Here is a 24,111-nt window from a genome sequence, read left to right on the forward strand (position 1 = left end):
CTGATAGGAAGTGAAGGGTCATTTCAACACATTGGAACCCTGTAATCTGTTACCAATAGCCCACCTGAAATTCCACAGCACTCCATCCTCATCACCACTATCATCACCCTAGCCTTCTCCTGACCTGCATCGTTAACACCTTAGCCCGATTATTTGGGATAAACTCAAAATCCCACACTGTCCTTCAACCAGTTTTACATACTCATTTTGTGCCCACATCCCTTGATGTCAGTGCAATGGTTTGTTTTCTCCAACTTTCAACAGCAGCATCCCTGTCCCAGAAGAGCAACTTCAGCAATTATTTGCACAGATAACTTTTTAATTTCCCAGACTTCATTTTAAAAGTCACTCCACAGGCATCTGGATGAACGTTCTTTTGGGTGCTGTCAACATCTTACACCACATTGGCAAGCACTTTTGTGTTTCTAAGCCCCTTGGGGTTTTGCTCTTTTCCCTGTATCTGTGGTCTCCAGTCTTTGGCATGGTGCCTGGCTCATAACTGGTGTTCAGTAAACATTTGTTTCACAATAGGATTCCAGACCAGGACCACTGGAGCCTGTCATGTTGGCTTGTACCGCTCCAGGGTTTCTGTTTTCTTTGCAATTAGCAGATGCGCAGTAGCAGTGACAGAACATGACGCTAGGCTGAGATCTAGAGAGAGGTTAGAGAATTTGTCCTCATGAGATCAACCGCGAGGTCGTGGCCTTGGGGCAGAATGTACAGAGAGCGCGCCAGCCCACGCTCATCTGCCTGAGACACAGCCTGCACATGGCAAAGCCCTAGGACAGCTTTGCACAGCTCAGGGCCCTCCCAGTTCTCACCAACTTTGGCCCTCCGCACAGGGAAGGCCCTCCCAGCTTCCCTGACCCGCTCGCGCTCTGGAGCTTATGGTGGGGCGATTCAGAACCATCGAGAAGCCATCCCAAGCAATGGCTCCAGGGAGTATCTTAGCGACCATCCTGGAAGCGACTCCTAAACAAGAGAATTATTTCCAAGTAAACAAGAAAATTATTTCCAAGTAGGCCTCTCCCTTTTTCTTGTCCCTTCCCATCTCCTTGACAGATGCTGATTATGATCACAAGTCTTGGAGCGGGGTTCTGTTTCTGAAAACTGTGAGCCCCCATGTAATCCTTTGTTTACGTGTCGGCACCTATGACGTAGGAGAAAAAAATGCGCTGCAGAGCCGGATTCTGTACGCAGTATCAGCATTGACTACAAAATGCAAATTCTCTGCCCCAAGTCTGTGTGATCCAGAAACAGGTATTTTAAGAAGGTCCAGGTGATTTTGATGTAGGCTAAATTTTGAAAATCACTGTGTAATGGAGGCTGATGACATTAAGTGAAAATACTGTGTTTTACGTGTCCCACATAGTAGATGCTCAGAAAAAAGTAATAGTTATTATTGTGAAAGCAGGTGTTCGGCCGCTCGGAAACTAAAGAGCAGGCAGGAGGAACAGCTCGGCAGACGTGTGGGGACCTAGGCTGAAACCCCACAAAGTGGGAGGGCACGCAGGTCTCAGGAGCTTCTAAGGGTGGAGAAGAAGGGAAGAACAGTATGCAGGAGAAGAGTGGTTAAGGGAAGTGAGGCAGTTAAAAGTATACAATGAAAAATAAAGTACATAGCAGTGGCTTCTCATATACGAACTTAACGCTCTTCTGAAATACAGCACATGCCATTTAATGGTCAAGTTCTGGTTAGTTTTTTGCCAAGTGACAGAAGTTAAGGTCATTTAGGAAAAAGAAACCTCAACCAAGGCCAATGTTTCCATCGCACTGCTCTGTAGACAAGTCTATGGGACATTTTTTTCTTTGTTTTTTGAGCCGGTTTCTCTTCTCTTGCATAGCTGTAGCTGTCCTGGAACTTGATCTGTAGACCAGGCTGGCCTCGAACTCACAGAGATCCACCTGCTTCTGCCTCCCAATGCCCAGCAGGGACATTTTTTTGATTGATGATCGATGTGGAAGGGCGCAGCCCCCTGTGAGTGGTCATGAAAGCTTGTAAAATAGCAAAGTGAGAAAGCTTGGAGGAGCAAGTCGGGACCAGTTGTTCCTCTATGGTCTCTGCCTCCGCTCTTGCCTGGGCTCCCCACTGAGGACGGGCCATGACCTGGAAACCAAATTAACCCTTCCTCCCCAAGTTCCTCTGGTCATGGTGTTTATCACAGCGATAGAAACTTAACTCAGACAGATGGGAAGTGTGTCAAGCTATTTCATTGTTGTATACACGTTGTAGAATGTACTTACACAAACTAAGATGTTATATATAATCTTGAGACCACAATCTGTGTGGTCAGTTATTGGAGAGTGTTGTGTAGCACCAAGAATTTCTCAGTAACTTTTGGCTCTGAGAAGCAGAGCTTTACAAATCATTTAACATGATTAATGTTAAAGATTTTACAACCTTAAGTATTTTAATTCAAATTTAAGTTTCTTGTGATGCAATTAATTGGAAGTTAAAAAGGATACAGACTGACCATGAAAATATTAACTTTAGAAAAATGAAGGGTACATATTTATTCTAGAAAAATCCAGCTTTGTTGCCCTGACAAATATTATTGCTTGTCTTTTCCCTCATTGCAGGAACTTCAAGAAGTATATACTGGATTTAAGTAGAAATGTTAAGACTATCCAAAAAAGGAATAGTTAGAATTGATCAAGTTCAAGATGAAGAAACCTACCTGGAAAATTTAGCAGTGCAAAGAAATGCTTCTGCTTTCTTTGAAAAATATGATCGCAGTGAAGTGCAAGAATTACTAACAACAGCACTAGTCAGCTGGCTGTCTGCCAAGGAGGATGTTCGCTCTCAACTAGACATCCCATGTGGACTCATGAGTCAAATAAATAATGTAGGCTTCTCTACCGCCATCCTGTTGACGCCTGTGGACCCCACCGCCCACTTAGACTATAGGGAAGTCCATCAGATCTTAAGGGAGTTGGCTGTTGGAATTTATTGCTTAAATCAAATCCCTTCAATCAGTTTAGAAGCAAATTATGATCAGAGTTCTTCTTGTCAACTACCTCCAGCTTATTATGATACCAGAATTGGACAAATTTTGATCTATATTGACTATATGCTAAAAGCACTGTGGCATGGAATATACATGCCCAAAGAGAAGCGAACCAGATTCTCTGAGTTGTGGCGCACTATCATGGACATCGATCCAGACGGGAAGCCTCAAACAACTAAAGATATATTTTCTGAGTTTAGTTCAGCAGGTAAGAGAATTTAGCACTGCTTAATTATTTTTATCATAAGCCATTTTTTTTCTTTTTTATTGAAAAGAAACTTTTTTCATAAAATATATTTTCTGATCATACTTCCCCGCCTCCAACTCCTACCAGATTGTTCCCAACTCCACCTCCTTTCTTTATCACTTTAAAAAAAACAAAAAGGAAAACAAACAAATGAAAAAAGAACCTCTCTCTCTCTCTGTCTCTACACATACACATACACACACACACACACACACACACACACACACACACACACCCCACACGTACAAAATCAGAAACCACAATATGCATGCAAAAGACTGTTAAGAAGTTCCCCAACAGCAAAATGAGACAAAGAGCCTACAAAAACACCATTGAGTTCGTTTATGTTGGCCATCTACTGCTAGGCATGGGGCCTACCCTGAACTGTGGTAAGTATACTCAGTGAGACTCCATTGGAGAAAACTCATTTATTCTTTGCAAGCAGGTGTCAATTACAGATAGCATCTTAGTTAGAGAATGGAGCCCACATCCACTTCCCCCTTTCAGATCTGGGACCCCGTCTGGCTTGAACCTATACAGGCCCTATACATACTGCATATGTGTGTAAGTCCTATTGTGATCATGCATGGTTCTTAGGGGAATTATCATCATCCCCTGTGGTATAGAACTCAACTAAAAAGGATGGATACATGTATACATGCACATATATACACACATATATCTATATCTAATCTATATTTATTATATATATTTAGGTAAGCTTATAAAATATGTTGCCCTATGGCTTTTTAAAACATTCTTAGAGTCATCTATCTCTCCATCCCTTTCCCCACATAAAAGTCTTCATCCTCCTCCCCATTTTCCCCATTACACCTGTCCTACTGTACAGGCTAATTTTGTGTGTCAACTTGACTAGACATTAACTAGAATCATCAGAGAGGAAGGAGCCTTAGTTGACAAAATGCCTCCATGAGATCCCGCTGTAAGGTACTTTCTCAATTAGTGATCAGTGGGGAAGGTCCCATCCCATGGTGGTGCCATCCCTGGCCTAGTGGTCCTGGTTTCTATAAGAAAGCGGGCTGAGCAAACCATGTGAAGCAAGCCAGTAAGCAGCACCCCTCCATGGCCTCTGCATCAGCTCCTGCCTCCAGGATCCTGCCCTGTTTGAGTTCCTGTCCTGACTTCTTTCCTTCAGTAGTGAACAGCAATGTGGAAGTGTGAGCAGAATAAACCCTTTCCTGCTCAACTTACCTTTTGGTCATGGTGTTTCACAGCAGCAATAGAAACCCTAACTAAAACACCTACTGTTCCCCTCTCTAGAACTCCTTCCCCACTGTTCTCCCATAGTGCTTTTCCACTTTCCTGGCTTCTTCCAATACTTCAGGTTATATACTCAGATCTAAAGATTCAGAGCCAGGATCCACAAATAGGAGAGAATTATATAGCGTCTTTCTGTGTCCAGGTTACCCCCACACAATAGTTTCCAGTTCCATTTATTTATCTGTAAATTTCATTTTTCTTTATAGCTGAACAGAATGTTATTGTGTACATGTGTACCACATTTTTTACTATCCATTCACCAATTGAAGAACATTTAGGTTGTTACCACTTTCTAGCTATTGTGACTAAAGCAGCAATGGACATGGTTGAGAAAGTATCTCTAGAGTAGAATATTGAGTCCTGTGGGTGTATACCAAGGAGTGGTCATAGCTGGGTCCTATGGTAGATGTACTTTTAGTATTTAAGAATTCTCCATATTTACTTCCATGGTGGCCGCCCCAGTTTTCAATCCCAACAACAGTGAATGAGAAGGGTTCCTTTCCCTGCATCCTTGCCAGCATTTGGGGTCAATTGTTTTCTTGAACTTAGCCATTCATTCATTGTGACTGGGGTAAGATGAAATCTCAGAGAAGTTTTAATTTGCATATTTGTGATTGTTAGGGATAGTGAACACTTTAAAAAATATTTCTTAGCCATTTTTATTTTTGATAACTCTCTGTTCAGATCCATAGACCATTTTCAGTTGGGTAATTTGTTTTCTTGATTTCCAAGTTCTTTGAATATTCTGGATATTGATCTTCCAAAAGGCTATAGCTGACAGATTGTCTCCCACTCTGTGGGATTCCTTTTCACTGGGTTGACTGTTTCCTTTGCTGTACAGTTTTGAGTTCCCAGTTGTCAATTGATGGCTTTAATTCCTGAGTGAACAAAGTCCTATTTATGAAGATTTTTTTCCTACACCTATATCATGTAGGGTGTTATCTACATTTTCTTCTAGCAGTTGGAGCATTTCATATCTCACATACAGGTCTTTGACCCATTTGAGGTTGCTTTTTGTGCAAGGTAATAGATATGGGTCTAATTCCATTCTTCTACATGTGTACATTCAGTTTTCCCAGCGGCACTTGTTGAAGATACTGTCTTTCAATAATGTAGATTTTGAGCATCTTCCTCAAATATCAGATGGTTGTAGCTCTGTTTGTGCCCCCTACTTTTTTTTTCCATTGATCTACATGTCTATTTTTGTGCAAAGACCATATTTTTTCTTTCTTTTTTTTTTTTTTGCTATAGTTTTAACTTGAAATTTGTAATTTGAATACCTCCAACATTGTTCTATTTCCTCAGGATTGCTTTAACTATCTGGGATCTTTTGTGGTTCCATATGAATTTTAGGGTTTTTTCCTATTTCTGTAAAGAATGTCATGGGGATTTTGATTGGGTTTACACTGACTCTCTAGATTGCTTTTTGGTAGGATGGTGATTTTCAAAGCCCCTTTCTTTATCAAGTGTGATTTTTTTCTTTAAGTCCATTTATATGACTTATTACATTTATTTACTTACATGTGTTGAATTGTCTCTGCATCCCTAGGATAAAATCAACCTGTGTGTGATCTTTTTGGTACTTGCTTGATTCGGTTAACAAGTATTTTATTGAGGATTTTTGAATTTATGTTCATTAGGGATGTTTTTCCGTACCTGGTTTGGGTATTAGAGTAATACTGGCTTCATAGAAGGAGTGTGAGAGTGCACCTTCTGTTTCTATTTTTGGAAGAATTTAAGAAGTATTGGTTATTGATCATTAAAAGTTGAATAGAATGCTGCTATGAGTCAAACTAGGCCTGTATGGACTTTTTTCTTTAATGTGAAAGCTTTTTATTACCATTTCAGTCTGCTTGTTTGTAATAAAGTGATGTTTCAGTTGTTGAACTCTTCTTGGTTTAACTTTAGTGGTTTTGGTGAATCTAGAATCCATCTATTTATTCTAGTTTTGTAACTTAATAGAGTAGAGGTTTATAAAGTATTTCCTTACATTGTTCTGGATTTCTTTTGTTATCTGTAGTAAGATTTCTCTGCTCATCTCTGATTCTGTTAATCTGGGTCTCCTCTTCTTTAATTGTGCTAACAGTCTGTTGATCGTGATTATCTTTTCAAAGAATGAGCTCTTAGATTGGTTGATGCTTAACACTGTTTCCTTTGCTTTTGTTAATTTCTTCTCTGAATTTTTTTTATTATTTCTTGCCATCTACTCTATTTGGGCTCGGTTTGTTCTTGGTTTTCTAAGTTCTTGAGTTGCATCATTAAGTCATTTATTTGTGGTCCCCCGCTCCACCTGATTTCTTAATGTAGAAGCTTAAAGTTATATGCTTATGTTGTTTTCCTTTCTCTTAGTTCCAGGAATTTTTGTTTAATTATTTCTTCAAAGGGTTTTTTAGATTTATTTATTATTTTATGTGTATGGGTGTTTTGTCTGCATGTATTTATTGCACCACATTAGTGCCTGATGTCTACAGAGGTAAAATGAACCGTTTGATATATGATGTCATTTAGTTCTGATGTTTCTCTGTTTAGTTTCTATCCAGATGACCTATTGGAGAAAGTAGGGTATTGAAATTCCCTCCTATTTTTTTGAGTTGGAGTTAATCTCTGTTAATCTGTGTCTTTAATTCCAGCAGTACACTTTTTAATGAAAGTGGATGTACCAGAGTTTATTGCATATATGTTTAGGATTGTAATGTGCTGTGGGATGTTCTGTATGGCAAATGTGTTGCTGATTAGTCAATAAATAAAACACTGATTGGCCATTGGCTAGGCAGGAAGCGTAGGCGGGACAAGGAGGAGAATAAAGCTGGGAAGTGGAAGGCTGAGTCAGAGAGACACTGCCAGCCGCCATGATGACAAGCCGCATGTGAAGATGCTGGTAAGCCACGAGCCATGTGGCAAGGTATAGATTTATAGAAATGAATTAATTTAAGTTATAAGAAAAGTTAGCAAGAAGCCTGCCACGGCCATATAGTTTGTAACCAATATAAGTCTCTGTGTTTACTTGGTCAGGTTTGAGCGGCTGTGGGACTAGCAGGTGAGAGAGATTTGTCCTGACTGTGGGCCAGGCAGGAAAACTCCAGCAACAAATGGCGCCCAACGTGGGGCAAGAGTTTCCACCTAAAACCTGAGAAAAGATTCTAAAACGGAGCTAAAAACAGCTTCCTAATTGTCTCTCTTAAATGAGCGGCAACTGCGGGTTTGAGCTACTTGTGGATTCCTAGTGTGCATGCTAGACCTGCAGTATGGCGGGAATGAGTCCTCTGCAAGTGGCACATTAAGCTGCATGGTAGATTTAGCCTTTGCTAGTACAAAACAAAAAAAGAGGTTTCTGGGCTACACGCTGCTTGGCTAAAAGCATAGACCCACGATAGCTCCCAGAGCTGGTGGTAAACGTAGCCATGTTGGGAAGCTGAGGTGGGCGGAACCAGCAGTCACAGCTGCTGCAGTTTAAGGCAATAGATTCACAATAAAACAGATTCAGATGTAATAGTTTACAATGTGTGTAAAATATATGTAGGCTTGAAAGAGACAAAAAAAGGTGATATATACAGTTATATAAACAAATACATAGTTTTAAAAAATAAAGTCTTTAAAGAGACAGTAAAATTAATATAAAAAATAAGCCACGTAAAGATGAATATTACACAGAGAATCTGGATTGTGTTGTCTTTGGGATTTTTAACTGCAGAAAAACATTTGATTGTAAAAGCTGTTGAGTTATGCCAAAATATATATTTTAAAGGTGTCTCGACTTCAAAATTTGGATATAAGGATATGTTGCTTGGGAAAAGAGTCTCTGCTTTTGTTCCCACAGAAAGCCAGAGGCTATGGATTTGTTCCAGATTAAGATACATCAGGTTTGACCAGCCAAGACCCGCTGAAGGTCTCCGATGACACCATGGCCCAGATGATCCAACATCCAGAATGGTTTGAAGGCATCTGGCTTAGACAATACAGCCTCATGGACTATTCCATAATCCTAAAATTTTCTTTGTGTCCCCATAAGATACAGCGCCCCCCTCCAGCAGGAAGTAGTAAGAGAAGCTACGCCCAAATTCCCAAATTATATGTAATTTTACTTTAAGGTTAAAATCTTCTTTTTGAAAAAAAAAAGGGGGGGGAAGTGCTGTGGAATGTTCTGTATGGCAAATGTGTTGCTGATTAGTCAATAAATAAAACACTGATTGGCCATTGGCTAGGCAGGAAGTATAGGCGGGACAAGGAGGAGAATAAAGCTGGGAAGTGGAAGGCTGAGTCAGAGAGACACTGCCAGCCGCCATGATGACAAGCCGCATGTGAAGATGCCGGTAAGCCACGAGCCATGTGGCAAGGTATAGATTTATAGAAATGGATTAATTTAAGTTATAAGAAAAGTTAGCAAGAAGCCTGCCACGGCCATATAGTTTGTAACCAATATAAGTCTCTGTGTTTACTTGGTCGGGTTTGAGCGGCTGTGGGACTAGCAGGTGAGAGAGATTTGTCCTGACTGTGGGCCAGGCAGGAAAACTCTAGCAACAGTAATGTGTTCTTTATAAATTATTCTCTTGATTAGAATGACATATCCCTTTTTATATCTTCTGGTCAGTTTTAGGTTTAAATCTACTTTGTCAGATTCTAGGATATCAACACTTGCTTGCTCCCTGTTCTTATTTGTAGCATAAATCCTAATTGGTCTTAACAATAAAAACCCAGAGTAAGATATCAGGGTGAAAGCTGAAAGAACATAGAAACAGAACAGCCAGCCACTAGAAAGACTTCTTACTTCTAAGAATCCTCAGCCTGAAAGAGCCCGAGCTCCTCTCTCCTCCTGCCTTATATTCCCTTTCTCTGCCCAGCCTATCACTTCCTGTCTCAATCTCCCTAGTGCTGGGATTAAAGTTATGTGTGTGTGCCACCACTGCCTGGCCTCTATGACTAACTAGTGGCTGGCTTTGCCCTCTGATCTTCAGGCAAGCTTTATTTGTTAGAGCATAAACAAAATATCACCACATTTCCCCTTTTTGTCTAAAATAAAAAAGATTATAACTAATATAAGAAAAACTATATAATAAGTACAATAACTATATACAATATATACAGGCAATAATTACATCAATAATGTTTAGTCCATTAACATTTGATAAATTCAGAGAAAATACTCCATTATTTATTCTATTTTGGTGAGTCCAAAATGTTGTACCTAATTCACTTTCTATCCTAACTTGTATTACCAACCAAAAATTATCTTTTGATGTCTCTCAAACTTATACACTTTTTGTCTCTTTAGTGAGTTTCTTTTCTGAATTTGTTAACAAGGAAAACTATAACTATCTAGTCTTCAACTCCCTCAGAGACCCGAGAAGGAAATAATATTAACTGAGTAAGCAGGAAGTACAAGGAAGCAAATTTCCAAAATTGTGAGAAATGACAGAAACAGATGGCTGCCTGGTCAGTCACCCAAGTTTCCTCTGCAACATTAGGGCATCCATCTTCGACCTACAGGCCTAGCATATCTGACAGACTCATCTTTAAAGCAGGATCTTCTAAAGGGCCTTCCTACATTGTCTTGGCAAGGTTTGGCAGTCCTTTCTTTTGTGTTCTGCTTGTCCATTTTGGACAGCATACTGTCATCAGTCAAGGCAAGGGCATTTTCTTGCCCAGTGGCTTACTTTTGCCACAAAGAAAGTAAACTCCAAATGAAGTTTCTTTAATGTCCATCATCTTCTCTGAAGTAGATTGGTATTGCCAGGAGCAGGCATGTCTCATTGTCATAAATAAAAGAACCTATGTTAAACCTATGTTATTAAAACATCTTAATTCCATATTCTGTAGATCTCTGAAGTGTTTGAAGATGACCTGTATATCTAAAATATATCTCTGTTTGACCTTTAAAACATACCTAACATGACTACAAGTTTGATTGTAATGACCAACTACTAACTTACATTTCTTTATTATTGTAAATAGTTTGTAATAGTAACTTTCAAGGACTAGCAATTTGCATAACATTGTTAAATGAGTTGCATAGGTACAATACCTTGAACAAGAATAAAAATATATGTACAGTATGTTCTAACAAGAGTAATCTCAAATTTGTATCAATATATAAAATTTGTATACACTATACAAAAATCCAATCCAATGTAAAATATTTAAAACTAGTAGTTGCTTTTTAAAAGTAGTTCCAATGATTTATCTTTTTATCTTATTATATCTATATCCTCGCTTTTTTCTTTTCAGAGTAGATTCAGTAATCTACCCTTTATCAAATCATTCCTATATCTTCTTTTTCCAGAGTGCATTTAATAATCTACCCTTTTTGTCCTATCATATCTATATCTTCTTTTTCAGAGTAAATTCAAAAATCTACCCTTTTATCCTATCATATCTATATCCCCTTTTTTCTTTTTCTTTTTTTTTCAAGCAAGAACCCTGAATCTAATCTCCTTTGTTCAGTTTTTTTTTCCTGACCATTACCAATACAGCTTGTAACCAACCACCCTAAACAATGACAAATATCCATAACCCATTGAATGACCAAAACCCACCCACTCCATCTCTTGGGATTGTGGGCAACATGTTCTTAAATTTATTTTCTGCTGTCTGGGGTGATGACATCTTTAGGGGATCCTGAAAAGAAAAATGTAGGTTAATTGTTAAGTCCTGGGAGAGGTAGTTGTATCATTTGTTGTCCAGTCTCTGTGTAATGGAAAAGTGCAGGGCTTGTCTCAAGTCCTGGCTAGAGTAGTCTGTGAGGTTGGATCACCACCTCAAAATTGTCCTGAGCAGTTTGTAGTCCAAAGCCAATCTTTGGGTGGTGTTTGTCAGCTTAGTGGTGTTATCATAGTTCATGTGGAATCATCATTGTGGGGCCACATCATCATTTTGGAGACTTCAAAGGTCACTGTTAGAATTAGTCATGGTTCATTGCAGGAAACTTAAACATTTTAAATGTCATATGCAGCAGATCTCAAAGAGGTTAAAGGATCAATATTTGTTATGTACATTCAGAATACAAAAACTTAATTACTAGTTACCTGATAGAGACTCAAACCTGAAATCATGTACAGGAAACTAGATGAAGCCTTTTTCTAGAATTAGTACTCTATATGACCATTAATATCATGACAAAAAATTTAAACATATATATATATATATATATATATATATATATATATATTAATCTTATACATTTTAAGGTAATATTTATACTTTAAGAAAAGCTCTAGGGCCGGGCGGTGGTGGCGCACGCCTTTAATCCCAGCACTCGGGAGGCAGAGCCAGGCGGATCTCTGTGAGTTCGAGGCCAGCCTGGGCTACCAAGTGAGTCCCAGGAAAGGCGCAAAGCTACACAGAGAAACCCTGTCTCGAAAAACCAAAAAAAAAAAGAAAAGCTCTAAAGAGTTAAGATAAAAACCAAAGGATTATGAAATTAGTGGCAATAAAATGTAGATGTATCCAACCTTCTTATTAAATAATAAACACAGAACCAATGCAAAGAAGAAAGCCAAGAGGTCAGAGCTAAGAGCTAAAACCTTACCCTTCCTCCTGCGGTGGTCCTACCTCTCCGAACCAGAGCTACCCCTGTGTTAAAGTCTTTATATAGAGTTCCTGTCCTGCCTTCTCATTGGTTGTAAACCCAACCACATGACCGCCTCCTCACGGCCTGTCTGTATAGGCCTCCAGGTTTTCCATGATTGGTATTAAGATTAAAGGCATGTGTATTCAATAATGGCTGTATCCCTGAACACACAGAGACTTACCCAGCTCTGCCTACCAAGTGCTGGAATTACAAGCGTACGCTACCACTGCCCTGGTTTCCTATGGCTTGCTAATAGCTCTGACCCCCGGGCAACTTTATTTATTAATATACAAATAACATTTTAATACAAATAAAATATCACCATATTTCCCCTTTTCTATTTTAATAACAAAGAAAAAAAGAAAAAGCTTATAACTAACATAAGAAAAACTATATACAAAAGTACAATAACTATATACAATATATACAAGTAATAAATACCTAAACAATGTCTATCTAGTTCATTTGTATTTGACAAATTCAGAGAAAATAATTCCATTATCTCTCCTATTGTATCTAATTCACTTTCTATTCTAATTAATCTTCAACTATAACTAACTACTCTTCAACTCCCTCAGAGACCCAAGAAGGAAATAATATTAGCTAACAAAAAAATAAAAACAGGAAGTATATGCAAGCAACTTCCAAAAAATTGTGAGTTGACAGAAACATCCAACTGCCTGGACAATCATCTGAGGTTTCTCCGCAGTTTTGGGGCATCATCTTCAGCCTATAGGCTTAGCGTATCTGACAGACTCATTTGTGAAGTAGGATGTACACAAGGTCAACAGTTCAACCTCACATTGGGTGAGAGCAGTCTATATACCAGAAACACCTGAATTCCACTAGTGTCATGTCATGATTCAGGATTTTAAATTCTGGAAATTGTTGATGTTTTTTTAATTCAGCTGTCCATTCTTCTTGGCTATGTGTGTATGTGGCTTCATTTCAGCATCCCGTTCTTCTCCACATCCCTCTATTAAATGCCATTCTACTGTTGAGAGGTGTGAGCTTAATTACTCTTCAAGAATAACTGTTTCAACTACCTTCCCATTGCACATCAGAAGCCATCGGCCCACTGCCTGTTAAGCTGCCTTCGAAGAAAAGGGCACTGTACCTTTCCCGGATTGCGAAGGCCACTTCAGGGATGGTGCCATATTGTCCTGGCCTCAGAAGATGCCTTTTGATAAAGCCATAATCACACTTGTTTTGACAAGAATCAGTAGTCCTTTGTTTCGTGTCCTGTTTGTCCTGTTTGTCAGCAGTTGATTTGAGGATACTTTGTTATCCAGTGGCTAACTTTTGCCACAATGAAAGTTAACTCCAATTGCAGTTTTTTCAATGCCCATATTTTCTCTGAAGTAGATTGGTACTGCCAGGAGCCGACATGTCTCATAGTTATAACAAAAAAGAAAAATTTTCTAAGTTATTAAAACATTTTAAATGCCATATTCTGTAGATCTCTGAAGGGTTTGAAGATAACCTGTCTATCTAAAATATATCTACTCAATCTTGAAAACATACCTAATATAACTACAAGTTCTATTATAATATCTAACTACTAACTTTCATTTCTTTATATCCTAATAGTTGGTAATATCATTCAAGGATCAGAAAATTGCATTACATTGTTAGATGAACGGTACAATTAGAAAAATATATATAACATTTTCTAACAATATCAATTTCAATATATATAATTTGTATACAATATAAAACAATCCAATCCAATGTAAAGTATTTACATTTTTCTTTTCTTTCTTTCTTTTTTTTTTTTATAAGAACCTTAAATCTAATCTCCTTTGCTTAGCCTTTTTCCTAACCCTTGACAACAACTTGTAACCAACCCCCCTAATCAATGAAAATTATCCCAGACCCAAAACCCATTAAAAGACCAAAAAAAAACCAACCGCCCCACACCACCTCTTTGGGAATGTGGGCGTCGTATTCTTGAAATTGCTTCCTGCTGGGTATGGGCGAAGGTATCTTTATCCTGAAAGAAAAATTTTAGGTTAATTGTCAAATTCTAGGAAAGGTAAATATATCCTTCGTTATCCAGTCTGTGTATAATGCCAAAATTCAGGTTTTATCTCAAATCCTTATTCAAGTAGTCTTTGAGACTGGATCATCTCAGCTAGCTCTTCTCAAAATTGCTCTGAGCACTTTGTAGTTCAAAGCTGATCTGTAGATGATGTTTGTCAGCTTAGTGATGTTATTATTGTCCACGTGGAATTGTTGTTGTTGTGGGGCCCCATCTTCTTCCTGGAGACTTCAGTTGATGTTAGGCCTAACCGTGATTTCCTGCAAAAAACTGATAAGAGACTCGAACACAAAGACTATATATGCGACTTTTTAGAATTAGTTAGTACTCTATATGACCATTTATATCTTAACAAAGTTTAAAATGTATATATATCTATATATATTGATCTTGTAAATTTTGATATAAAATTCATACTTTAAGAAAAGTTTAAAGAATCAGAATAGAATCAAAGAGTTGAGATTAGTAGTAGAATAGTCCCTTAATTAATTTGGCTTTTCTCCTGTCCCATAGCAGAAGATGGCTCTTTTATTCTGGCATGATACAGGGAGTTTGCATTTTCCTTTTAACAACAAAAAAGTCTCTAATTGTTTGTTTTTCTTCTGTCCCATATCAGGTGGCTCTTCTGACATGAGACAGAGATTTTGGATTTTACTTTAACAAGCATGCTTGGATTTAGAGAAGGAGCAAGCCACACTCCAACTCCAAAGCCAGCTTTAATTTTTAATTGAACTGGGACTACAAAAAGACCATATGCATTGTATGTCTGTAGAGAAAAGCAGAAACAAACATTTGGGAAGATTTATGAAATTTTATCCTGTTGGAGATGTGATATATCAATAGGCCAATTTATTCTTCTTGGCAAATTTTTTTCTCAATGATTTGTCCTTTTTCTTCAGATGTCTCATTTGTCCACTGGTCTTCAGATTCCTTAGCTGGGTGCCTTTATTCTCCTGAAAAAACAAAAACAAAACCCTGCCTCACCCCTAACTTTGGGGAGGTTCCCTTTTGGCAAGTTATATCTGATCAAATGAGAAGCATTTGTTAATCTTATAGGTTAGTTTAGATTGAATAGCCATGCTGTTTGATGAACTATCACCTCTTCTAATCAACAAGTCTCTCTTGTTCTGGTTTCTCCTGAAATTTTTATTTTATCTTCTAAAGTTCTTCTATCATTCCGACAAGTATGGTTTTTTACAATAGGCATTAGTTCCTTTAATTGCTCTGGGAAGGAGTTTCCTCCATGATGACAGGAAACGATTGAACCGAATTTGACATGGGGACCTGGGAGAGGCCCCCAAGGCGTTTCCAGATGGCAAAGGGTAACCTTGTCTGTCCTTTGTTGATCTGCATTCATTAATCCAATGCCTGCTGTTGATACACCTTCTGCATACTCCAGAAGGGAGAGGTGTTCTGTTGGGATAATTCTTAGCAAAAACATTGTTTTAGGAATACCTTGTTTACAGTTCCTTTTTAGGTGACCTTGTTTACCGAAATTGAAACATTTGACATTTAAATTTTTCTTTAAACCTCTGGGAATCATCATGGTCTTGAAATTCAATATTGATTATATCTCAGATCCATTCTTCCGAGGGTGCTGATCTTGCCTTTAATGGCCTAATTACCCTTTTGCATTGTTCATTAGCATGTTCAAAAGCCAGAGATTCAATTATTTGTCTATCTTCTGAATTTGGTATCATTCTATTTTCTACTGAATTCAATCTTTGTAAGAAATCAGTGAAGGTGTCTTTTGGGCCCTGTATAACTTTACTAAATGACTTAATTTTCTTTCCTACTTCTTCAATTCTGTCCCAAGAATTCAAGGCTGCTGCTTGGCATAAAACCAGGGTGTGGTCATCATATAAAGATTGCCTTTCTACATTAGCATAATCTCCCTCTCCAAGAAGTTGGTCTTGGGAGATTCCCATACCTCTAGCCCTACTTCCTTGTTCAATGGTCTTAGCCTCATCTTTCCACCAGGTCCTCCACTGTAATTAGGACCAGGCTCCGAGACTGCTGTAACCAAGTCTCTCCAGTCTTGAGGGATAATTCTTATAAGTTGACCATCTGTTTCACAAAAGGTGAATGCATATCATATGAGACTATCACTTCCTTGAATCTCCTCAAATCTAACATTTGTACAAGAGTCCATCCAGCTCTTACACAGTCTAGGAGATATATATCATTTGGCAGTTCCTATAAGGTTACTGGATAAATTAAGGTTGGCTGTTTGAAAGTCTTAGGCTTTTTCTCTGTAACCTTATAATGCAATGCTGAGATTGGTTCACCTTTAAATTCCTCTGTCTGGGTCTGAATTTATCTCTATGATCTGTTTTAACAAGTTTTTCTAAAACTGTTATCTTGGCACTCATATTGACCAACTTTTAATGATAAAACAAAAATGATCAAACAAATAATATTTATAATTGACATTAGGTAAATCCCATCTACATTAATTATTCTCTTAATTTAATTGCTCCATTTTCAAACCATCTAGCATATTATCAAACATGAATTCTTCTAGGCTGTTTATACATTGGAAAGTTTTTCTATGTCCTTCAACTATGGCTGATAGTCTTGCCAGGTAAATGTCTGGATTTGCATCTGTGATTGTTTAGGACTTAAGAGTATACTAGTCTAGGCTTTTCTTGAATTTAAAGTTTCCATTGAAAAGTTGGCTATTCTTTTGATGGGCTTTTTCATTCAATATGCTTTTTTTGTTCTGGACACTTAGTGTTTTAATTACACTATGCTATGGGAGTTTCTTTTCTGGTTCTGTCTGTGTTCTGTGTACTTCTTATACAGGTATTGCTGTATTTTAAAAATGGCACAGTGGCGGCCTTGGCAGGTGGAGTCAAGGGGGCATGGTGGAAAGCCGCTCACACAATGCAGGCAGCACTCATGTGGAGAGTTTTATTAAGGGGAGAAAGAAAGGGGAAAGAAAGAGAAAATGGGCAGGAGCTGAGGAGAGAAGGAGAAGAGAAAGAGAAGGGGGAAGAAAGGAAGAGAGGAGGTGTGTGCAACCTCATGGCAAGAGAGAGGGAGGGAGAGAGAGAGAGAGAGAGAGAGAGAGAGAGAGAGAGAGAGAGAGAGAGGAGGGGTTTCTTAAAGGGGACTTTGTGCCTCTGCATAGAGACTATGTATCCATGCACCACTACTATGTAATGACATACGGCCATAGGACCTGGATTGTCTTAAATATTTGATTTGCCTGGGTTAGCAAGTGCATCCTGCCAGATCCCCCAGGGGTGGGCCAGGTAATATCTAAACACTAGCATTCCTCCCTTTTGATTATTATAAAGAGGTGAGTTATGGATAGCAAGTGGGGAGGGGAAATGAGGGTGCTGAATTCTCAAGATTGCTTCCTGCTGATTTGGGACAAAGTGGGGAGGGGGAAGTTGGGAGTCATGGTCACGAACAGCACAAGGTGTAAGCAAAGAAGCATTCAGTTAGCTGTCATCCTGGAGACCCCTTGAGGGAACTGAGAAGGCAGGTTGCTAGGAAAAAAAAATTGTTATCATCAGCCCCATGTTTGGGGCTAGCCATGGGAAGAATGATAACTGCCAGAAAAAGTGGAATGGAGAAGTGCCCTGTTGTATAGAAGAGGCAAGGGTGGATGAGCCAGACAAAAGAGCAGACATGCCCTTGAGTCTGGTGTAGTGGTACCAGCAGTGATGTTCCAAGAGCTTGGGGGAATATTACACCAAATCGAGGGGTGATGTGTTCCAGAAGTACAGGAGTCATCCCATCTGCTGTTTCCTTAGAGGTTGGGAGTGCATCCATTCTGCAAAGGTGTCAGTAAGAGTTAAGAGATAATGGAACTTTTCATGAGTGAGGACATGGGTGAAATCAACCTGTCAGTACTCACCTGATTGGTGTTCTCGGAGCTGGTGCAGTGGTTGGTGGAAGGGTTTGGCCTTGGCATGAGTCTGGCAGGAGGGGTAGACTGGTGCAGGAACCTGCAAGTGTCTACAACTGGAATAAATTTATATCTGTGTCATAGCAAAAGGCTAGAAATTGAAGGACTCCTGAAAAAACTGTTTGAAGTCAGTGTTCTATCAGTTTATCAAAACTGCATTTATCAATATTAGAACTTTGAACCTCCAAAGTTACGTCTGAAATCAGTTTCTCCTGTACCATGGAGTCTATGAATGAGGCACACCTGTCTGTACTTTTAACAGGAAACTTGTTAATGAGCTACCAAGATGCTTGGGGTTGGGGGAGAGCTGTAAAACTGGCAAACACCATTAGATCTGAGAGGGATAAGTAAATGAACAGAGGTGAGACAGCTTTCCACCCATGTAGGCAGTCCCAGCTTTCTCTTAAATGTGAAGGAGGGCTTCCCATCCACCCCATGACAGGAATTGGCAAGGGAACTGTGGGACCCGAGGAAGAGGTTAGAATAGAGTAGGTAGCTCCTAAGTCCAGTAGAAGGTCAATGGATTTACCCAATATCTGTAGTGTTACCCCAGGCTTGAAGAGAGGATGGGAATCACCAAGTCTAGACAATGACAATCCTCCACCAGGCTTAGGAGTTCAAAGGCTGGAAGAGTCAGATGTCAGTGTCAGTGAGGCTGGACCTCTGTGATGTGGCATAGAGTTCAGGCCTGCACAGGGCATTCCCATCTCCAGTTTCCAGGCTGTCGGCAGACAGGGCATGGCCTCGTGGGTGGCTGAGGGTCAGGGCAATACCCTGACCAGTGACTCCAGCTTGCATTTGATGCAAGCTCCTGGCAGAGTTGACTTGGGATGAGCTCCAGTGGGATGGAGCAGGATGGACTTCCCTTGTTCCCTTTATGGTGGCCCTGGTGGCCTCAGGGCAGCTTCCAAGGTATGGGCTTGGAGCGTAGCCTTCTGTTGCAGCTGGGCCTGTCGGGAAAACTCAGCTGCCTCTTTTTGGGGTGTTAAAAAAAGCCATTTCACCAATTCATGTATGGGGGTTGGGGACCCTCCTCACCGCCTTTAAAACTTACCAATATGTAAGTAAAAGTGAGAAGGTTAGGCATAAATTAGTCTTTGTTAGCCTTAGTAGACCTTAGATAAGGAGAGGCGTTCTCTAAGCCATTGGTTTATAACTTTCTCAATTCTTTGACCTCTCAATATAGTTTCCCATGTTGTGGTAACCCCTATTACAAAATTTTTCCCATTGCTATTTCACAACTGCAGTTTTGTCATTGTTTTGAATCTCAGTGTAAACATCTGTCATGCAGGTGGTCCTAGGCTACCCTTATAAAAAGGTTTTGTTTTTTTTTGTTTTTTTTAGCCCACAAAGGGTTAAGACTCATGGGTCAGAAGCTGCTCTAAGCCCCTTGCCAGACCATTTAGGTCATTGTCTTGCTGCATCACAAGATAAGCAAAAGAAGCAAGATCATTGCGGGGCTAGCTAAGGCAGACTCCAGGGTGATTTTCTTGTTGTTGCTGCCTTTCTCTCATGGATCCACTTTTTCAGCAGAGCCATGGAGTTTCTAATGACCCCTAAGTGGTTAACATAAAAACAGCATTGCTCTCCTAATGCCTTGCATAGGCCCCCTTGTTGAAGGAATGATAACCAGGGGACCAATTGAACAAATTTTAGGTCAAGACCCCTTCAGTCCTGGAGAACTATTTCAGCTAGAGAGGAGAGTGATTCCTCTAAATGTATAACAGATTTTCCTAGGGCAGTGATATCCGTATCTACTGTCATTTTTAAGACCCTGTAGTTCTGATCTTTGAGTACAGCCTGTAACAGCCAGATTATTTTTCTGGCTGATATATATATACACAGAAATAATACTTTCTTAAAGCCATATAATACCTCTTTGGTTCTGCATAAAGAATGTCAAATGTCTTATCTTATTGCAGAAACATTTTAGTTAATCTGTCAATTGACAACTCTGGGCCCAGTTTCCTGGTATGTCAATGAGCATTATAAGTAGTCATTTTGTCCCCTATGCCAGGGAGTTTCCTTTGGACTCAGCACTTCAACCTGTTATGGTCAGGGAGCATGAGGACTGCATGGATGGGCTGGGGTACCAGGCCTTCACCAGGTTAGGCCAGCACATAGTGAGTTCAGTTGAGGCTAGGCCTAAGGGTTGTGGATCACGAGGCTCAGCTGCCAGGCTGGGCCAGCACCTCAGATGTGCAAGTAGGGATCAGCCTGCAGATTTGGAATGGTGTAGGCAAAAAGATGCCTGGGAGACTCACTAGGCCTGGCAGGTGCAGAGGATGTATGACCAGGGATAGGCCTGGGGTCGGAGACAGCATATTTCTTGACAATTTGTGATGACAATCACATCCCTGACCCCAACTTCCTCTCATCCTATCAATAGCCCCTTTTTTACCACAGCCTTTCCCAGATTCATGAATTAAGGTTTTGCTTTCTGGTCCACTTTGTTTAACCAGGACCCTTTCTGTCATCATTGGATTAAAGCTATCAGCTGGAGTCTGGTGGAATCAGCAGTGGGTACACAATTGAAGGGCAGGACTCTCCTTTTCCATGAATCTATTATTAGCTGTGAGTACAGCAGTGAGAAGTAGGTCATCTCAAGCCCCTCACCCCTGCTGACTTCTGTTGCTAGAGTTTTTCTGCCTGGCCCACAGTCAGGGCAAATCTCTCTCACCCGCCAGTCCCAAGCCGCTCAAACCCGATCAAGTAAACACAGAGACTTATTTTGGTTACAAACTGTATGGCCATGGCAGGCTTCTTGCTAACTGTTCTTACAGCTTAAATTAATCAATTTCTATTAATCTATACCTTGCCACGTGGCTTGTGGCTTACCGGTACTTTACATCTTCCTTGTCCTGATGGCGGCTGGCAGTGTCTCCCTCACCAGCTTCCTGTTCTCTCAATTTTCCTCTCTGTTAGTCCCGCCTATACTTCCTGCCTGGCCACTGCCAATCAGTGATTTATTCATTGACCAATCAGCAACACATTTGACATACAGACCATCCCACAGCACCTCTCCTTTTCTTTTCTTAAAAAGGAAGGTTTTAACCTTTACACATCTCCAAAGTTAGCTTGGTATATTTGGGAATTTGGGCGTAGCTTCTCTTACTACTTCCTGCTGGAGGGGGGCGCTGTATCTTCTGGGGAAACAAAGAAAATTTTAGGATCATGGAGTAGTCCGTGAGGCTGTATCATCTGAGCCAGTTGTCTTGAAACGGTTCTGGATGTTGGATCATCTGGGCCATGGTGTCATCGGAGACCTTTCAGGGGGTCTTGGCTGGTCAAACCTGATGTATCTTACTCTGGAACAAATCCATAGCCTCTTGTTTTCTGTGGAAACAAAAGAGACTCTTTTCCAAAGCAACATATCCTTACATTCAAATTTTGAAGTCAAAGTATCTTTAAAATATACGTACTGGTTTAACTCAGCTTTCTTTACAATCAAACATCTCTCTGTAGTTAAGAATCCCAAAGACAACACAATCCAGACTCTCTGTGTAATAGTCATCTCTACGTGGCTTATTTTTTATATTAATTTTACTGTCTCTTTAAAGACTTTATTTTTTAAAACCATGTATTTGTTTCTATACTGTATATATCACCTTTTTTTTGTCTCTTTTAAGCCTACGTATATTTTACACACATTTTAAACTATTACATCTGAATCTGTCTTATTGTGAATCTATTGTTTTAAGCTGCAGCAGCTGTGGCTGCTGGCTCCGCCCACCTCAGCTTCTCAACGTGGCCTGGTACTTTACCACCAGCTCTGGGAGCCATCGTGGGTCTATGCTTTTATCCAAGCAGCGTGTAGCCCAGAAACCTCTTTTTTTGTTTTGTACTAGCAAAGGCTAAATCCACAATATAGCTTAATGTGCCACTTGCAGAGGCCTCATTCCCGCCATACTGCAGGTCGAGCGCGCACGCCAGCAACCCGCCAGTAGCTCAAACCGGCAGCTGCCGCTCATTTGAGAGAGACAATTAGGAAGCTGTTTTTCGCTCCGTTTTAGAATCTTTTTTCTCAGGTTTTAGGTGGAAACTCTTGCCACCACGTTGGACGCCATTTGTTGCTAGAGTTTTTCTGCCTGGCCCACAGTCAGGGCAAATCTCTCTCACCCGCCAGTCCCAAGCCGCTCAAACCCGATCAAGTAAACACAGAGACTTATTTTGGTTACAAACTGTATGGCCGTGGCAGGCTTCTTGCTAACTGTTCTTACAGCTTAAATTAATCCATTTCTATTAATCTATACCTTGCCACGTGGCTTGTGGCTTACCGGTACTTTACATCTTCCTTGTCCTGATGGCGGCTGGCAGTGTCTCCCTCACCAGCTTCCTGTTCTCTCAATTTTCCTCTCTGTTAGTCCCGCCTATACTTCCTGCCTGGCCACTGCCAATCAGTGATTTATTCATTGACCAATCAGCAACACATTTGACATACAGACCATCCCAATCCCGTGTAGACCCAGTGGAGACATCCACAACTGTAGTTCATGACTGCAATGGCTGTGTCTGGCCCAGAAAACTTCACAGCCCCTTTCCTTGTCTCTTGTCTCTTACTACCTATTTTTTTTTCTTTCTTCTTCTGTTTTTTTCCTGTGAAGGTTTGGTCGATATTACAAATGATCCAGACTTTGATGGAATCTATGATGAAGACATGAATGAAGATCCAACATATGATCCCAATAGCCCTGAAGAAAAGGCTGTATTTATGAAATATGCTGAAAACATTATGCTAAAGCTGACATTCAGTACCACAAAAGTTCAACAGCATGAAAACATCTTTATATTTGAGACAGCCTATTGGCTTACTAATGCTATAAAGTACAATCAAGATTATCTGGATATTTGTACTTACCAGAGACTACAACAAAGGCTATATCTTCAAAAAAAAGTTATTCAAAAACACTTTGAGAAAAAAAAAGAAATCAGAAGAGGGATAGGCTATCTGAAGTTAATATGTTTTCTAATTCCATTTTTACTCAGTTTAAAAAAGAGGATGAAAGTTCCATATTTAAATAGTCTGCTTCCACCATTTTCAGGTAAGAGAATAAGCAAAATTAGACTTCATCTTTCCTGGAATTTCAGAAAACTATTATTTTAATTATTTGCCTGCATGTATGTCCATATGAGGATGTTGGATTCCCTGGAAATGGAGTTACAGACAGTTGTGAGCTGCCGTGTGCGTGCTGGGAATTGAACCCAGTCCTCTAGAAGAGCAGCCAGTGCTCTTAACCATTGAGCCATCTCCCCAGCCTCCAGGAAATTATTTTTCAAATAAGTAGTATATATGTTTTCATTACTTTCCAGTAATAGGAGCTGATTATTTTTATCAAATGATATAGTAGTTTGAATAAGAATGGCCCCCATATGCTCATAGATTTAAAAGCTTGGTCTTTAGGGAGGAAGTTTGCCACTGGGGGTAGGCTTTGGGGGTTTCAAAAGCTCAAGTCAGGCCCAGTGTCTCACTCTTCCTGATGCCTGGGGATCCATATGTAGAACTCTCAGCTCCTTCTCCAGCACTATGTCTGTCTGAGTGTCACAATGCTTCCTACCATGACAATAATGGACTAAACCTCTGAAACTGTAAGCCAGCCCCAATTAAATGCTTTCTTTTATGAGTTGCCACGATCATGGTGTCTCTCTACAGCAATAGAACACTATAAGAGTTGCCGTGGTCATGATGTGTCTCTACAGCAAGACAACAGTGACTATAAGAGTTGCCGTGGTCATGATGTGTCTCTACAGCAAGACAACACTGACTATCAGAGTTGCTGTGGTCATGGTGTCTCTATAGCAACAGAACACTGACTATAAGAGTTGCTGTGGTCATGGTGTCTCTACAGCAACAGAACACTGACTATAAGAGTTGCTGTGGTCATGGTGTCTCTCTATAGCAAGACAACACTTACTATCAGAGTTGCTGTGGTCATGGTGTCTCTCCACAGCAACAGAGCACTGACTGAGACAGATGGAAATACCTACTTAGTTCTTTATAAGTGGAAATGACTACTTGGTTCTTTAGAGTGTCTCTTTTGCCTGAAGAAGCTC

At 39.9% G+C, this 24,111-nt stretch overlaps 1 protein-coding gene across 12 annotated transcripts in view; it reads left to right on the plus strand.

Moving 5' to 3' along the window:
* Ankar (ankyrin and armadillo repeat containing) overlaps nucleotides 1–24,111 on the plus strand; it is a 99,908-nt gene that overhangs the window by 2,000 nt on the left and 73,797 nt on the right. For 11 of the 12 annotated variants that reach the window (XR_008220811.1, XR_008220812.1, XM_052749375.1 and 8 more), the window contains exons 2-3: nucleotides 2,581–3,216; nucleotides 22,665–23,102. Coding sequence is in view for 10 of the 12 variants with exons in the window: in XM_052749375.1 (XP_052605335.1) it covers nucleotides 2,616–3,216; nucleotides 22,665–23,102 (1,039 nt within the window). In the remaining 2 variants the exon portion in view is untranslated. Of the gene's footprint in view, nucleotides 1–1,024; nucleotides 1,261–2,580; nucleotides 3,217–22,664; nucleotides 23,103–24,111 lie in introns of those variants that run through there. The other variant, XM_052749371.1, reaches the window with a different exon arrangement.

The sequence above is a fragment of the Peromyscus californicus genome, unplaced genomic scaffold, assembly GCF_007827085.1.
Source record: "Peromyscus californicus insignis strain IS unplaced genomic scaffold, ASM782708v3 Scaffold_21__1_contigs__length_65335640, whole genome shotgun sequence".
In the NCBI taxonomy this organism is placed as follows: Eukaryota; Metazoa; Chordata; class Mammalia; order Rodentia; family Cricetidae; genus Peromyscus; species Peromyscus californicus.